This window comes from Macadamia integrifolia, chromosome 7 (assembly GCF_013358625.1).
Source record: "Macadamia integrifolia cultivar HAES 741 chromosome 7, SCU_Mint_v3, whole genome shotgun sequence".
In the NCBI taxonomy this organism is placed as follows: domain Eukaryota; kingdom Viridiplantae; phylum Streptophyta; class Magnoliopsida; order Proteales; family Proteaceae; genus Macadamia; species Macadamia integrifolia.
Window position 1 is genome coordinate 127,875 of NC_056563.1, and position 17,982 is coordinate 145,856.

Below are 17,982 nucleotides of genomic sequence, written 5' to 3' on the forward strand. Positions count from 1 at the left end.
ACAAGAACATACAGACAGAGAGAGCCTGTGGAACCATTCATGAGGTCCTTGTTTGGGCCCATAAAGTGGCCTATATAGTTTTAAAAAGTTCAAACTGTTTTCTATGGTTTATATGTGGATGATAAAAGGGCATGCACCCCATTTTGACACATACAGGGGGGATTCAATCCTTGTTCAACGCCATCAATAATGGAGGCTTTTTTTTTTTTTTCTTTTGGAGCTACAATTTTTAAAAAGAAATTAAATTCAAGTTCTAGGTTGATTAGACTCTCTCTCTCTCTAACTTCTTAGAGAGAACCAGATTGTTATGAACCATTTGAAGAGTGATAAAGAGATACAATCTCCTGGGCGTGTACTGTGTCGTTCAACACTTGTATTCCTAGAGCTTCAATGATGACTTGGAGATGCTTTGTGAATGGGTTTCCTAATATTGGAATCGGCTACTCTCATGAGCAGTGCTAGCCTAGGTCTGTCAATCCATAGTTACTTGGGCGATCGACATGTGTTCAAGCGGTGATCCAACGGTTGTGCTTCTACAGATCGAAACAGAGGCACCACACCAAGAGCCATTGGATCACTACTTGGACACATGTCCAGCGCCTAGGTAGCTATGGACAAGACTTAGTTGATCCGTATAGATCAGCCTAGGAAGAGAAATATTTTGTATTCCACCTTTTTGTAGTTTTTATTGGATGGGGTTTGAGAAAAGAGACCACTTGTTCTTTGAATAGTCATTTATGAAACAAATTTGAGGGGACATAATGCGGCTTTGTTCTCCCTTTAGAAGACTTGGTAGTTGCATCATCATGGAAGTTGTTAGAACAAACACCAAGAAACACAGAAAATGAACATATTAAAGCAAAGATAACACGGAGATTTAATGTGATTCACACACCAATGTGATATACTACACATCCCTGGACAAAGTTGAAGATGATAGTATGTTGGAAGAACAGATATAGTGGAGATCTCTCAAGAACACCCAAAAATTGCAGCAAGAACTCTCACCCAGAAAACCCTAACAAGAAAATCTCATATCTTGTCTTTCTAACTTGCATTATAAGACAATAAAACATATAAGTACTCTTACAAGTAGGGTTGATCCATTGGGTTGAACTTGTACCATAGGGGCAAACAAGCCCTCCGCTACTATCATAGATCTCAAAAAAATTTCCATTCAGGTCACCACCAAAATTTTTAGATCAAACAGGGTAATATTTAAAATGGGTCAAGAGTTATAGACACACATAATAGAAGCTCAGTGGATTGGGAAGAGTATTGATGGTGATAAAATAGGGTGCAATGCCAAGTTAGCATTTTGTACTACTATTATTCCTCCTCTTTGTTTTTTTGGTAGCAGTACTACTATAAATCACATATAGAAAAAGAGGAAATCTTGTATTCTGAAATAAGACAAGGACTATGCCATCCATCATTTCTGATATTTATATATATGTGGAAGACCATCGCGGAGCTGTCATTCCTCTCCTAGGAATTTATTCCTTATCGATAAGTGGTGGTCCATCCTTTTTGGGTGGTGAGGTGATTCTGTCATAGTACTAGTGTATTTGTTTCAAGAAGTTTGTATTTTCCTTTATTGGAGATTAGCCTGATGCTGATATCCCCTTAGCCTATTTCTTGGGTTTGGGGCCTTTTGGGTTCTCATTGTTCCTATTCATGAGTAGTAGCTTCTTAGGCTGCCATAGTTTGTTGTATTTACTTTCTTTTCTTAGAATAAAAAACAACAGCCAATGGTGAATATTTCAATTAAACACTACATCATTGTGTGTTTTGAAGTCTAAAAGAGATTCTCCCTTGAGCCTTGAAGAGCTCATCTCATTCTTTTCTTTTCTAAGTTCTTCGATAGCAATTTGGTTTCCATGAGAGAGAGAGAGAGAGAGAGAGAGAGAGAGAGAGAGAGAGAGAGAGTTGCAATGTGTTAGTATTTTTGTAATTATTGAGGAGACATTCCATGAGAAAATATGAATCCTAATTGAGACATAATACTGAAGTTGGTTCACAATATACGATGACATTAAAACATAGAAAGAGCTAGGGGTGAAACAGGGTCGGGTTCGGCCAGGTTTATTAAAACCCTAACCCAACCCTAGGTCCCCAAAATTCAACCCTAGCCCAAACCCAACCCTGCCGGGTTCATGTTCAGGCCCAACTCTACCGGGTTTATACGAACCCAACTCGGCCCTAATTGACCTTATCAAGGCTGGGTTGGGTCAGGCTGAGTTGGGTTGGGTTGACCTTGACTTCTACCATAGTTGAATTAACCTTGATTGACATTTTTTTCCCCATTCATATCTAATATATTAAAAAAATTATAGAAAAATGAAATACTGATTGGAGTCCTAATTTCTTTTATAAAAATACAAGGTTAAATTTCGGGTTGGATTGGGTCGGGTTGGGCCGGGATGAGGCCTCAACCCTAACCAAACCCAACCCTGATCTAGGGTTGGTGGTTTTCAATGCTAACCAGCCCTCTGGGTCAAAAAACTTGGCCCAAACCCTGTTCGTGCCCAGGGCGGGCCAAGGTGGGTTTGGGTTATCAGGACCAAACTTTACAGTAAGGTTTGAGAGGGGCAAATGTATGCAACCTTACCCCCTACTTCGTAGAAGAGGTTGTTTCCAAGTTACAACCAAAGAGACTTTAAGACGCCAAAATTTTGGACAGACTTAAACTTATCCTACATTAGATTTTGATTTGCCAACATATTTCAGAGAGAAATCATGCAAAAGCTCCATAAAAACTTTTGTTCTGAATCTTTCAAATAGAATTTTATGAACTGGGATGAACATTGATAAATTAAGAACAAGAATAACAAAAAAATGATCATATTTGCCGCAGGCACAGCACTATGAATCAGTGATTGATAGTTGAGTCAATATGTAGAACGCGGCCACAGCTATAGACTGAGCAAAATGCTTGAAGAGTTGTCATTAACAACAGCAGAATAGTTGCTAAGAGTGTGAGGATCTGCCATGAATCAAACACATATCTTTTCAAGTGGTTCCCTATCTTGACCTTCCATGTACCCATATAATATTTGTTCACATCTTCAATTACCTTGTCCAAGAAGGGAACTTCTGTTAATCTCACTGATCTAGTCATTCCATTCCAAAGGTTAGCAACTTCTTCATCACTCTTCAGATGGTTCAGAACAATCCCTTTCCCCCTAAGCAGTTTCACATCCTCCTTGGTGTCTATAATACTATTCATCAATTCTGTGTATCGCGTAAAATTTAATGGCCCTGATACATTTGATGCTTCATATGCAACCAAGTTTCTTAATATCACTTCACTGTTAACATCTATAGTAACAGTAGGGAGGTAAAGTGTGAATGATTTGGTGTCGAAGCTAATGGATGTGATACCCCCTTTTATGGTTGCAAATTGGACACCGGAATTGTAGAGTTCAGTCACTGAAGGGATCACGATTTCCTCTATCAAAGGAGGCTTGTGGATGTTGTTGGTTGAACTTGAACCCTCATACTCAGATATGATTTAAGCTTTAGTTTTGGTAAACAATAATTCTAAAGGCTGCTTTAGGATGGGAAACCCAGGTAATTTAGAAAAGAAATTAGCAGGTGTGGAAATTAGTACTCTTTTAACAATACTTACAGTGCCTTCTGTTAATTTGGATAGTGGTTTCCAGATCAAATTCGCGATCTTCTTTACTTGATTTGAGTCTTTGATCTCATCTACAATGTCGTCGACGGTAAGAACGTCTAGTCCATCAGAGACTTCAATGGCGAAATCGGGTTGTTCTTCAGATTTGGGCACAATCATGTGGTACAAAACATCTAGCAAGTGTGAATGCTCTGTGAATTGGATGCTTGAGAGATTCACCATCTTGAATGGAGATACCTCTTTGCATAAACCAATTAAAGAGGCATTGAGTGTTTCATCTGCTGCTTCCAAGGAGGAATGCTGGAGTTCTAAGACCTTTCTCAATAGGAACAGTGGGATTTGGTTTTCAAGCATCACTATATCTCTAAGCATAGCATAATTAGTAAATTTCTTGCCTGCATGAATTTCTGTTTGGATTTTCCCTTCTTTGATGGCATAAATTTGCAGGAATTCAAGCAAGAAGTATACATCCACAGCTAACATCCATGCTAGTGTTTCACCACTTAAATCAAGGTACTTATTGTAGCAACCCCTAATCTTTGGCATGAGTTTCTTCATTTCTTTGACGAGGTTTTCGAATTTTAGGCTCTGGAATTGTCTTTGGGCTCTTCTTGCTGCAGCAACCTTGTGGCATTCCATCTCATAGAGCTCCTCCCTCCAATGATGGTTTGGGCCTAGTGCAATTTGGTGAGGAATGAAGTAATCTGGCTTGACAGATAATAGAGTTTTAGGGACATTGAAGATGCATACTGGGAACTCAACCTCATCTTCAAGCTATTCCTCGACGATTCGACGGATTTGTATGACCCAACGGTGCTCGTCGACGCCATTATTCTTTGAATTTGAAGTCATCATAGCAGCCTGCTGTGAAGAGTTCATGTTTGTGTTTCTTAGAATGGATTAAAGCTAAACGAAAGTCCTGCAACAACATGAAGATATTGTGGACATAAATAAGGTTTGTGTGGATTGTATAATTTGCACTGGTCCAAATTTCAAACTCTCCAGTTTCCCCCCCCCCCCCCCAACAAAAAATCATATTTTCCTTCACCCACCGACCAAGCAAGGGGTTTCATCTGCGTGTGGGAGATTATTTCGAAGAATATACTAAAATCTTATAAGGTTTGTGGATCCCACGGTGATGTGATGAAGCTTATTCCCACTTGGTGAAGGGAAAAAAAATTTTCCATGTTTAACAAGAATGTATCTTCATTTCAAACCTAGGAAAATTTTATATTCTAATGATTTGGTAATTGTCAAAAGCACCCGCCTCCGGCACATGGTGCCAAGGCCAGACCAAACAGGCCAACCTTCTGGCCTTCATAGGTCTAGGTTGGTCTGCATCATCCTACAAGCTTGGAACTTTCTTTCTTTTATTTTTTATTTCTCTTTTTAGAGCTGTGGGGATGGTTTACTTTGAGCCAAACCAGATTGCCCCAAGCAAGTTTCTAAAATTTGAGATCGATCTCGACTAATATTGTGGATCATATCAGTATCGACTGGGATCAGATCGGTTCACCTTCGATTTTTTTTTTTCAGCCATTTTATCTTTATATCTTATCACTGGATCAGAATCGAATTGGTCAAGGATTAAGGACCAGTCTTGAACGATACCAATCCGATCCAGTCTAATTTTTAAAACTATACCCCCCACCAGTTTTTCAAGGCCAGGGTTACTTGGTCCAACCCAATTTGAATTATGAGCCAGCGTGGATAACATTGGGAACTCTACTACTGCATGGCCAAGATCTAGTTTTGGAGTTTCTGATGGGATTTTTTTTTTCCTTTTTCTTTCTTGTTCTTTCTCTTATTATTTGTGAGAAAGATTCTCTCTGCTCCTTTGAATATATTTTTCCTTCATCAGAAGGTAAAAAATTACTATTGCTGATGTGAATTAATCCTATTTTATCACCACGCCAAACACGTTCTCTATTTTACTTATTTATTTTTTTCTTTTTGTCTTTAAGGATGAAGACAGCTTACATGTTAAATACTTGAAACCTCTAGGTTCTAAATGTTAAAAATTGAACGAAAAAAAATAAAAATTTGTGTGGTAGGTAAGAGATGAACCTCAAATCCTTTGAAACTTTTGCTTTCTATGTAGAATATTTCAACTTGCAAGTAGCTTGGCTTACTACGTGCCATAAATGAAGTGTTTAATTGAATATAGTACCAAGAAGTTGACAATTAATGATTACACATTATGTTCGAGAAGTTAATCCTATTGTTTTTTTGGCTAGAATATCATTTGTATTAAAAAGAAGATGAAAAATATAATACAGAAGGGATAAAAACACCCAAGCGAAATATAAACAATTAAACTGAGCAGAGCGGAGATGAGCTTAATCCACCATCGGCAGTGCCATCAGCAGAAAAAGCCATCGGCCAACTCTTCTCCACAAAGCATAGAAGACTGAATTAGAGCGCTAGAGGAGTCTATATCTCGGATGACCCGAGGCATCCATGTCCAGATCCATTTTGACCAAGGCCAGCCAGGATGTCACTGGCAGAAAGGTTTCAAAGCGGGGGGCAGACTTTGACAAGAAATCCGCTACAGAATTTGCTTCACGAAAGCAGTGCGTGATCTTCCATTCCACCCTTTCAAGGTAGGGTAATCAGTTAATCCACCTTTGTCGAAATTTCCAAAGAATTTTTTTTTTTCTGCAAAAGATGAACCACCACGACTGAGTCACATTTAATCCACAAACTCTGCACCCCAAATCGGTTTGCAGCTTCAATTCCTGCAATAATAGCTTGGAATTCCGCCTCAAAATTTATGCGAATTTCAAGGAACTCTCTGTAATTAGATAACACCTCAGCCTTCTCATTGTGCAGATGAAACCCACCTGCTTTTTCTGGATTGCCCAACAAGCAGCCGTCTGTATTTAATTTGACTCATCCTATTGGAGGAGGACACCAAAAATTTTCAAATAATTCTTTTTGCCTGCGTTGTACCCCTGGAAATCCCAACCTTCTAGCACACATCAAGTCTTCAATCGAAACAGCCACCCCAGAATTGGCCAGGGTCTGAGAGAGAAATTCATTTTTTAGTTAATCCTATTGGTGAAGGAAGCTCCAAAGTTTGCGGGTCTCCTCATCGGTGTTGTCCTTCCCTTTTGCTAGTGAGGTTGAGATCCAAAATGATATTATAGGGAGACCTACTTTCTGTTTTTCTAGATAATTTTTTGTCGTCTTTTTAAATGCCTTGGGGTTCTTCGTGCTGATGGCATTGCCGAAAGTGGGGGATTTCTAACTTTATTCTTTCATCCATCTGGGAATGTCTAGCCATGATCATGTACTCTAATTTTACTATTATTTTTAATATATTTTTTGATTGCAGATCATGAGATTGATGACAGTTCAACTACCAACCCCATTCTTACCTAGTAAAGGTTAGTAGCATCAGTTGAGAGAACAGGAAATTGTAGATTTATCAAAAAGCCTTTCAGAGCATGCAGTCAATGACAAGAGCAAGACAGCTACTAGAAGTGCAGTAAACTAGCATTTAACTTCAACTCCTTGGCTGAGTGTTTGCAATCTTTTCTGTAGGATTTACTTTCCATGGGAGACCCCATATCACAAACAAGGGGCGTGCAATGATCACTATGTCTCTGCCTAAAGGTGCTCACCCTTTTGTGTCGACCCAAAGGCCTCTCGCGGTCAGAAAACACTTATCCAAAAATTGTTAAAGTTCTGGTTTTAGATTTTGGGCCAGCCAAAATTAATTTTGGATTAATATTTTGTTATATTGTTGTTATATGACAGTTGTGTTGTGGCATGAGTTGTCATAAGACTATATGTGATTAAATGTGATGTATGTGATGCATGGTTTTGTTTATGCTAATATCTTCCGCCCCCTCCCTTCATATTCGCCATTTAATAAAGGGAAATTTACCGCGCCACCCCCTGGAGAATTCCACAATTATAAGACCACCCCCTCTATTTCACCAAATTATACTCAGACCCCCTACCGTGAGTCACTGTTAAATGTTGAGTTAAATTGACTGTTATACCCTTGCCATTAAAAAACTCATGTTTTAACCACTATACCCTTGCCATTAAAAAACTCATATTTTAACCCTTATACTCACCTTCACCGAGACATCAAACACAGAGACGCACATAAGGTCTCTGATAAAGGATTGGGGTGCCGCTGCAAAGGGCCTTTGTTTATCTCCGTTAGTTTTATAGAAATTAGTTCAACTGAAACAATACCCAAGCCACCTCTCTCTCTCTCTCTCTCTCTCTCTCTATAATATCCCAAACCTTCCCCAAAGAGTAGGCGAGCAGGTTTGAGCAGAGCTTCACTAATTTATTTTACCTTAACAAGGATCCATATAATAGAGTTAAGAGGAAAAACAGAAGAAGAAAGGCAATGGCATATGTTTCGAGTTTCTTCTTCCTCCTACCTTTGGTCTTGTCCCTTAACCTCCATTTAAACCCATCTGAAGCAAGGGCTGTTGACCTTATTTTCTCACATAATTCCTTGTTTTGTCTCTCTACTTTTCTTATTCTCTAGCCGCTTTTACAGGTTCTACTGCTACTAGTTTACAAGATTGCAAAACATATTCAACTGTTCACTCCATCTTTGCCAAGTTTTTGTTATTGTTCATCCCGTTAAGAACTTCTATACTTCGGGTCTAAGGCTCCTTCATATCTCTATTTTCTGTTTGATTTTTTTCAGTAGATATTATGTGTTCCACCACTTCTTTGTTATTGCTTGAACTGAATGACTGATTTTTAATGTTTCCTTTTTAAATTCCACATGTAAATATTTTCTGGAACTCTATATAAATCAGAAATTTAAAAACTTGCCTACTCTTCGATTCTTCCATATTTTGCGCGATAGTTCAACCTATTCCTGCTCAATTTTAGCAGATGCTTAGACCTTATTTCCTAAGGTATATGGATGGTGGTTTGCATCAGTATACCAAAGAGTAATAAAACAGACTAATTCAAAACCACTGAACACAGATCAACCAAACAATTAAAAAACAAATAAAATAAACAAACCTTCACTTGACTGTTTTCCCAATACTCCGCCCGACTGGGGAGAACTTCTTCAGTCCAAAAAGTAAATCTGCAACTCCGGTGATTAGAACAAGCTCCGATTGCACAGTAGCAGTTACCGCCTGCAGAGAAGAAACACAGATAAGTTGCCTGAACCTGATCAACTAGAGAGATCATTATTAGGATCCAAAGCAGAGTTGAGCTAGGACTTGATCAACTGGAGAGAGAAGAAACACACGATTCGTAGGCCAGAGGGGTTTCTCATGGTCCTATTTTATTTATTAAAATTAATTAAGTAATATTTCTCACAATCCGACTGATCATTTCGAAATACTCAAACAGCACTCTCCCTCAGGAAACACTTCCATATATATATATATATATGTGTGTGTGTGTGTGACACTAGGATTGCAAAGGAACATGGTAGTTAGTGTTAGAGCAAATACCAAGAAATACGAAAATAAAGAGACAATAGATCTGCACAACACAGAGATTTAACGAGGTTCACACACCGGTGTGGTGTGCTATGTCCTCGGGCGAAGAAGAAGATGTTTCACTATGTAGAAGGGAGATTACACCCAAGCAGTAGCGAGAAAACTCGCCCTGAAACCCTAACTCGAAACCCTACCCCCAAATTATAATAACCTTCTCAACAAGACAACAGTACATTATATACTCCAAGTCACTGGGTCAACCCATTGGGTCGCGGTCAATCAAATCGAACCATCACAGATCTTTGAAAACTTCCCATTCAGGTCGCCACCAAAATATGTCGGAATGGGTCAATCTTCAAAACGGGTCAAGAATTAATTCAGAATACAAGGGTACATTCCAAGGTTGAATCTTCCATTCAGAATACTATTCTAAATTTTTTTGGAAAATTAACGGAGACTTGAATCTTGTTGACATGTAGATCCTAAGGTTGTTCGGTCTCATTTATAAATGATAAATATTTAAAAATGAGTTATTACAAGGGTACATTCCCACTAGAAATCTCTTTGATATTTGGGTTGATTGTTGACCTTCATCTAATAGAACAGTTATAAAAAGAATTAAAGTTTGGAGTCAGGAAATTTCTAAGAGTGAATTGATAAGTTGGAATCAATTCATTTGAATTTTATTATATTATTGCCTCTATAAATGTGATGCTAATGGAAACGATAAGGCTCTTCTCTGTAAGTTATGTTGAACGGTAAGAAAGAAGGCACTTTCTTTTTTCTTTTTTTTGGAACTTCATGAGGGCCCCATCTCGTTGCAGTTTTGGGGTGCATGCCATTGTCGTCTTTGCCATCCAATGCTTGCCATACCACCACAAACAATCATCGTTCAATGTCACATGCCCTTGCAACCCCGCCAAGTCACTATCTGACTATTCTAGATTTTCCAACCCATCAGTCTTCATTACCACATAACCAATATAACTAGTATAATTGTCAACAATGACAACACAACTCTAGAATGCTCCTTTTTGACCAACATCATTCTCAACGAAGAATTCTATATGGTTTAGCCACCACGTTTTGAGGATGCCTCCAAACTAAATCATGTTTGTAAATTGCATCGTTCTTTCTATGGCATGAAGTAGGTTCCTACCCAGTAAAAAAGACAAAAAATAAGTCCTGAGTTGGCCAGTTTGGTTTGGTCTCTCTTGGAACCATTAGCAATGTCCAAGTTGTTGCAAGAAGAGGTGCAGGAAAAGTTTTCCTAGCTAGGTTTGAAAGAGACATGCAGAAGGGTTTGTGAACCACGTAGTGAAGAAAAAATTCTCCCTTTTCTTCGTCGGGTTTTTATTTTTTTTTTATTTTTTTTATTTTTTTTTTATTTTTATTTTTTTATGGGTACTAGAAAATTTTAAGGTTGGAAACCTTATATATATGTGTCCATAGTAGCTTCATGTTGCAGGACTTCCATCTAGCTTTAATCCATGGCTGAGGAAACGAACATGAACTCTTCACAGACTGCAACCATGACTTCAAATTCGAATAATGGCGTCGTTGATGAGCACCGGTGGGTCATTCAAATCCGTCAAATGCTGGAGGAAGAACTCGAAGATGATGCTGGTTTCCCAGTATGTATCTTCAATATCCCTAAAACTCTATTGTCTGTCAAGCCAGATTGCTTCATTCCTCACCAAATTGCACTAGGCCCATACCATCATTGGAGGGAGGAGCTCTATGAGATGGAAAGCCACAAGGTTGCTGCAGCCAGAAGAGCCCAAAGACAATTCCAGAGCCTGAAATTCGAAAACCTCGTCGAAGAAATGAAGAAACTCATGCCAAAGATCCGGGGTTGCTACAACAAGTACCTTGATTTAAGTGGTGAAGCACTAGCATGGATGTTAGCAGTTGATGCATGCTTCTTGCTTGAGTTCCTCCAAATTTATGCCATCAAAGAAGGCAAAGTCCAAACAGAATTTCATGCAGGCAAGAATTTTAGTAATTATGTTATGCTTAGAGATATAGTGATGCTTGAAAATCAAATCCCACTGTTCCTAATGAGGAAGGTCTTAGAACTCCAGCATTCCTCCTTAGAAGCAGCAGATGTGACATTCATTGCCTCTTTAATTGGTTTATGCAAAGAGGTATCTCCATTCAAGATGATGAATTTCTCAAGCATCAAATTCACAGAGCATTCACACTTGCTAGATGTTCTGTACCACATGATTGTGCCCAAATCTGAAGAACAACCCGAATTCGCCATCGAATTAGTCTCTGATGGACTAGATGTTCCCACTGTTGATGAGATTGTAGAAGAGATCAAAGATTCAACTCAAGTATTGGATTTGATCCGGAATCTGCTATCCAAATTAACAGAAGGTCCAGTAAGTCATGTTACAAGAGTACTAATTTCCACACCTGCTAATTTCTTTTCCAAATTACCTGGGTTTTCCATCCTAAAGCAGCCTTTAGAATTACTGTTTTCCAAAACTAAAGCTGAAATCATATCTGAATATGAGGATTCAAGTTCAACCAACAACATCCACAAGCCTCCTTTGATAGAGGAAATCGCGATCCCTTCAGTGACCAAACTCTACAATTCCGGTGTCCAATTTGCACCCATAAAAGGGGATATCACATCCATTACCTTCGACACCAAATCATTCACACTTTACCTCCCTACTGTTACCATAGATGTTAACACTGAAGTGATATTAAGAAACTTGGTTGCATATGAAGCATCAAATGCATCAGGACCATTAATTTTTACGCGATACACAGAATTGATGAATGGCATTATAGACACCAAGGAGGATGTGAAACTGCTTAGAGAGAAAGGGATTGTTCTGAATCATCTGAAGAGTGATGAAGAAGTTGCTAACCTGTGGAATGGGATGAGTGGATCAGTGAGATTAACAAAAGTTTCCTTCTTGGACAAGGTAATTGAAGATGTCAACAAATATTATAGAGGTACATGGAAGGTCAAGGTAGGGAACCACTTGAAAAAGTATGTTTTTGGTTCTTGGAAATTCCTAACACTCTTAGCAGCTATTTTTCTGTTGTTGGTGACAACTCTTCAAGCATTTTGCTCAGTGTATAGCTGCGGCAGTGTTCTACGTATTGATTCAACGATCGATCAGTGATTCATAGTGCTGTGCCTGCTGCAAATATGATCATTTTGTTATCGTTCTTGTTCTTTGTCCATGGTTTGTTTATTTCAGTTCATGACATTCTATATGAAAGATTCAAGAGAACAGTTTCTAGGGAGTTTTTTGCTTGATTTCTCTCTGAAAAATGTTATCAAATCTGTTGTAGACTAAGTAGTCTATCCAAAATTTTGGTGCCTCAAAGATATATATATATATATATATATATAGAGTAGGTAACTTGATGACCAAGAGATCCATAAAGGATACAATAAGAATATATAACTCTTAGTAATCAAGGAAACCTAATCTAAGTCCAATATGTGTGGTAGTATATATTGCAACCAATATGATTCAACACACGCTCAAGTTGAAGGTCCACTTGGATGGACCTTTAACTTCTCACATAGAAACTGAAATCTTGTTATTGACAATCGCTTTATATATTTTCAATCTAATCATTGGTGGAGATAAAATTTACTATCAACCCGTGATGAGCCACCTTTTAACTAAAAAAGTGAAAATTGATGTTCACCTTTTTCATATGTACATCTTGCCCAATCAGCGTCTATGAATGCCTATACTGTGAGTAAGGTAGAATGCTCAATGAGAAGACCATAATTCCTCAAGTGCTTAAAATAGCATAATATAAAAAAACAAGAGCTCCGTGGCCCTCAAAAGGAGAGTGCATGAATTGACAAACACAATTGATAGTAAAGGCAACGCCTAGTTTGGTCAGAGTTATATATCGTAGGGCTCCAACTATTGCATGCGCAATACTTGGTAGCATCAGAGTACAAAACATGTCTCGTCGCTAAGAGAATATAGTGCTATCCTTGTGGGGTACAACCTTAATGCTTAGAAAGAAATTAGGAAAGCCCAAATCTTTAAGAGAGAATCCAACCCCTAATTGTGTGATGAGATTTCAGACATGGCACATGTTTGTAACAAGCATATCATTCACAAAAACAAGAATATACATACAGAGAGAACGAACCATTCATGAGGTGCTTGTTTGGGCCCATAAAGTGGCCTATATAATGTTAAAAAGTTCAAACTGTTTCTATCGTATAATTGTGGATGATAAAAGGGCATGCACCCCATTTTGACACACACACATGAGGGGGGATTCAAACCTTGTTCTTTACCATCAATAATGGAGTCATTTTTTGGAGCTACAATTTTTAAAAAGAAATTAAATTCAAGTTCTATGTTGATTAGACTCTCTCTCTCTAACTGCTTAGAGAGAAGCAGATTGTTATGAACCATTTGAAGAGTGATAAAAATATACAATCTCCTGGGCATCTACTGTGTCGTTCAACACCCGTATTCCTATAGATTCAATGATGACTTGGAGGTGCTATTGGAATCGGTTACTCTCCTGAACGGTGCTAGCCTAGGTCAATCCATAGTTATTTGGGCGATCGACATGTGTTCAAGCAGTGATCCAACTGTTGTGCTTTTACCGATCAAAACAAAAGCACCATGCCAAGAGCTGTTGGATCACCGCTTAAACATGCATCAAGCACCTAGGCAGCTATGGGCAAGACCTAGCCAATCACCACTTAGGAGAGGGGCCCGATCCGTGTAGATCAGCCTAGGAAGAGAAATATTTTGATTCTACCTATTTGTAGCTTTTATTGGATGGGGTTTGTGAATAGAAACCACTTGTTCTTTGAATACTCATTTATGAAACAAATTTGGGGGCACGTAATGCGGCTTTGTTCTCCCTTTAGAAGACTTGGAAGTTGCATCATCATTGGAAGTTGTTAGAATAAAAACCAAGAAACACAAAAAATGAACATATTAAAGCAAAGATAACACGGAGATTTAATGTGATTCACACACCAATGTGATGTACTACATCCCTAGACGAAGTTGAAGATGATTCAGTAAGTTGGAAGAACAGATATAGTAGAGATCTCTCAAGAACACTCAAAAGTTGTCTTTCTAACTTGCATTATAAGATAATAAAACATAAAAGTACTCCTACAAGTCGGGTTGATCCATTGGGTTGAACTGTACCATAGGGGCAAACATGTTCTCCGCTACCATCACAAATCTTAAAAAAAAAAGTTCCATCAGGTCGCCACCAAAATTTTTAGATCGAGCCGGATAATCTTTAAAATGGGTCAAGAATTATAGACACACATAATAGAAGCTCAGTGGTTTGGGAAGAGTATTGATGGAGATACAATAGGGTGCATCGCCAAGTTAGCATTTTGAACTACTATTATTCCTCCTCATTATTTTTTTGGTAGCAGTACTACTATAATTCACATATGGAAAAAGAGGAAATCTTGTCTTCTGAAATAAGACAAGGACTATGCCATCCATCATTTCTGATATTTATATATATGTGGAAGACCATCGCGGAGTCTTTTCCAAATGTTTCTTCGAAATTTCTTGCTGAGACCTTTGAGAAGGCAAAAAGAATTTCTTTATCGCCTATGGAGGATATATGTCATTGGAAGCTATCAAATTCTCGGGCATTCTCTTTGCGATCAGCGTGGGAGGAGATAAGGGGGAAAAATCAGAAATTCCCTTGGTTTTCTATTTTATGGAAATCCAAGATTCAGCCTCGTCAAGCTGTGTTTGGTTGGAGGCTTGCTCATAATCGGTTACCCACGGATGAGAAGGTGCGCAGAAGGGGTGTGATGATGCCTTCTAGGTGCATTTTGTGTAGTCACGCAGAAGAATCTATCCCTCATTTATTCATTCATTGTGAGTATACCCAATCTCTGTGGAATTCTTTTTGTGATTTATTCGGTATCAAGTGGCAGCCCCTTGATAGAATGGGGGACCTTTTAGCATGGTGGAAACGGAAAGGGAAGAATTTAACCTTTTCAACTGTGTGGCTTTGTGGCTTTATTCTGATCCCATATGCTGTCTGGATGGAGAGAAATGCTAGATATCATGATGGTGCAGCTCTTCATTATAAACATATTTTTGCTCGAGTGAAAGGAGAAATTTGTATGATTTCTAGTGTACATCTTGGGAAACCCCTTTCCATCCCGGATCTGATATGTGCTAGAAGAATAGGAATTCCTCGGGTAACAAGAACTCGTAGAGAGATTATTGAAGTTCGATGGTGTCTCCCATTTCCAGGATGGATTAAGCTAAACACTGATGGATGCTCCTTGGGTAATCCAGGGAAGGCCGGAGCAGGCGGGATTTTCAGAAACGAGAAGGGGGACAGCCTTTTGAACTACAGAGAATATGTCGGTATCAGAACAAATTTTGAAGCGAAACTTTTGGCAGTGATCGCTGGTCTTGAACAGGCAAAGATAAATGGTTTTCAGCATCTTTGGATTGAATGCGATTCTACGGCAGTGGTAATCCTTCTTTCCAAATGTTTAGTTCCATGGTTTGCTCTACAACGATGAAGGAGTCTGTTATCTTACCTGAATTCAATAAATTGGAAGGTGACGCATTGTTACCGGGAGGCAAATGTGATTGCTGATTTTTTGGCAAAGTCATCAGCGAGATTTGAAGTGTCGTATCCAGTGGAAGCTTGGCCTCGGTTGGTTTCAATGGAATTGGAATTGGATGCTAACCAGCATCCAAGATATCGCTTTATGAACTTATAGATTTTTATTTCGACTAAGATTTAAGGGGGCCTTTTCCTGCTGATGGCAATGCCGAAGGTGGGGCTGGTCAAATTTTATCTTAGTCAGTTTCTTGTATGATGGTGGTGATATCTTTTTTTTCTTTTATATTGGGATGTACATTCTTTATTTCTTCTTAATACAACGAATCTTTAGCGAAAAAAAGAAGACCATCGAGGAGCTGTCATTCCTCTCACCTAGGAATTTAGTCCTTATCGATAAGTGGTGGTCCATCCTTTTTGGGTGGTAAGGTGATTCTGTCATAGTACTAGTGTATTTGTTTCAAGAAGTTTGTGTTTTCCTTTATTGGGGATTAGCCTGATGCCGATATCCCCTTAGCCTTTTTCTTGGGTTTGGGGCCTTTTGGGTTCTCATTGTTCCTATTCATGAGTACTAGCTTCTTAGGCTGCCATAGTTTGTTGTATCTACTTTCTTTTCTTAGAATAAATTGATATTACCTTTAAAAAAAAAAAAAAAAAAGCTGCCAATTGGGAATATTTCAATTAAACACTACATCATTGTGTGTTTTGAAGTCTAGAAGTGATTCTCCCTTGAGACTTGAAGAGCTCATCCCCTTCTTTTCTTTTCTAAGTTCTTCGGTAGCAATTTGGTTTCCATGAGAGAGAGAGAGAGAGAGAGAGAGAGAGAGAGAGTTGCAATGTGTTAGTATTTTTGTAATTATTGATGAGACTTTCCATGAGAAAATTTGAATCCTAATTTGGACATAATACTGAAGTTGGATCATAATATATGATGACATTAAATTATAGTAAGAGCCAGGGGTGAAACAGGGTCCGGTTGGGCTAGGTTTCTTAAAACCCTAACCTAACCCTAGGTCTTCAAAATTCAACCCTAGCCCAATCCAACCGGGTTCATGTTCAGGCCCAACTCTGCTGGGTTCATACCAACCCAACCTAGCCCTAATTGACCCTATCAAGGCTCGGTTGGGTCGGGCTGAATTGGGTTGGGTTGACCTTGGCTTCTACCATAGTTGGATTAACCTTGATTGATATGTTTTCACCATTCACATCTAATATATTAAAAAATTATAGAAAAATGAAATACTGATTGGAGTCCTAATTTCTATTATGAAAATACAAGGTTAAATTTCGGGTTGGGTTGGGTCGGGTTGGGCCGGGATGAGGCATCAACCCTAACCCAACCCAACCATGACTCAGGGTTGGTGGTTTTCAACCCTAACCCGCCCTCAGGGTCAAAAAACTTGGCCCAAGCCCTGTTCGGGCCCAGGGCGGGTTCGGGTTGTCAAGGCCAAACGTTCACCCCTAGAAAGAGCAATCCAGTGCACGAGGCTCCCGCTACAGCAGGGTTTGAGAGGGGCAAATATATGCAGCCTTACCCCCTACTTCGCAGAAGAAGTTGTTTCCAAGTTACAACCACAGAGACTTTAAGACGCCAAAATTTTGGACAGACTTAAACCTGTCCTACATTAGATTTTGATTTGCCAACTTTTTTCTGAGAGAAATCATGCAAAAGCATAAAAAATTTTGTTCCGAATCTTTCAAATAAAAGTTTATGAACTGAGATGAACAAACATTGATAAATTAAGAACAAGAATAACAAAAAAATTATCATATTTGCTGCAGGCACAGCACTATGAATCAGTGATTGATAGTTGAGTCAATATGTAGAACGCGGCCACAGCTATAGACTGAGCAAAATGCTTGAAGAGTTGTCATCAACAACAGCAGAATAGTTGCTAAGAGTGTCAGGATCTGCCATGAATCAAACACATACCTTTTCAAGTGGTTCGCTATCTTGACCTTCCATGTACCTATATAATATTTGTTCACATCTTCAATTACCTTGTCCAAGAAGGGAACTTTTGCTAATCTCACTGATCTAGTCATTGCATTCCAAAGGTTAGCAACTTCTTCATCACTCTTCAGATGGTTCAGAATAATCCCTTTCTCCCTAAGCAGTTTCACATCCACTACTATCATAGATCTCAAAAAAAATTCTATTCGGGTGTCCACCAAAATTTTTAGATCAAACAGGGTAATATTTAAAATGGGTCAAGAATTATAGACACACATAATAGAAGCAGAGTGGATTGGGAAGAGTATTGATGGAGATAAAATAGGGTGTATTGCCAAGTTAGCATTTTGTACTGCTGTTATTCCTCC

General features: G+C 38.7%; 3 protein-coding genes across 3 annotated transcripts; 2 read left to right on the forward strand and 1 right to left on the reverse strand.

Moving 5' to 3' along the window:
* Positions 1-2,872: 2,872 nt before the first annotated feature.
* On the reverse strand, positions 2,873-4,279 carry LOC122084141 (putative UPF0481 protein At3g02645). The gene is made up of 2 exons (XM_042652221.1): positions 3,632-4,279; positions 2,873-3,496 (listed from the first exon to the last, which is right to left on the reverse strand). The coding sequence occupies exons 1-2, from the start codon at positions 4,277-4,279 to the stop codon at positions 2,873-2,875; spliced, it is 1,272 nt and encodes a 423-aa protein (XP_042508155.1).
* A 6,292-nt stretch (positions 4,280-10,571) lies between these two features.
* Positions 10,572-12,227, forward strand: LOC122084143 (putative UPF0481 protein At3g02645). The gene has a single exon (XM_042652222.1). The coding sequence runs from the start codon at positions 10,572-10,574 to the stop codon at positions 12,225-12,227; it is 1,656 nt and encodes a 551-aa protein (XP_042508156.1).
* Positions 12,228-15,025: 2,798 nt separating this feature from the next.
* On the forward strand, positions 15,026-15,820 carry LOC122084146. The gene is made up of 2 exons (XM_042652226.1): positions 15,026-15,565; positions 15,656-15,820. Exons 1-2 carry the CDS (start codon positions 15,026-15,028, stop codon positions 15,818-15,820), a joined length of 705 nt encoding a protein of 234 aa, XP_042508160.1.
* The last annotated feature ends 2,162 nt before the right edge of the window (positions 15,821-17,982 follow it).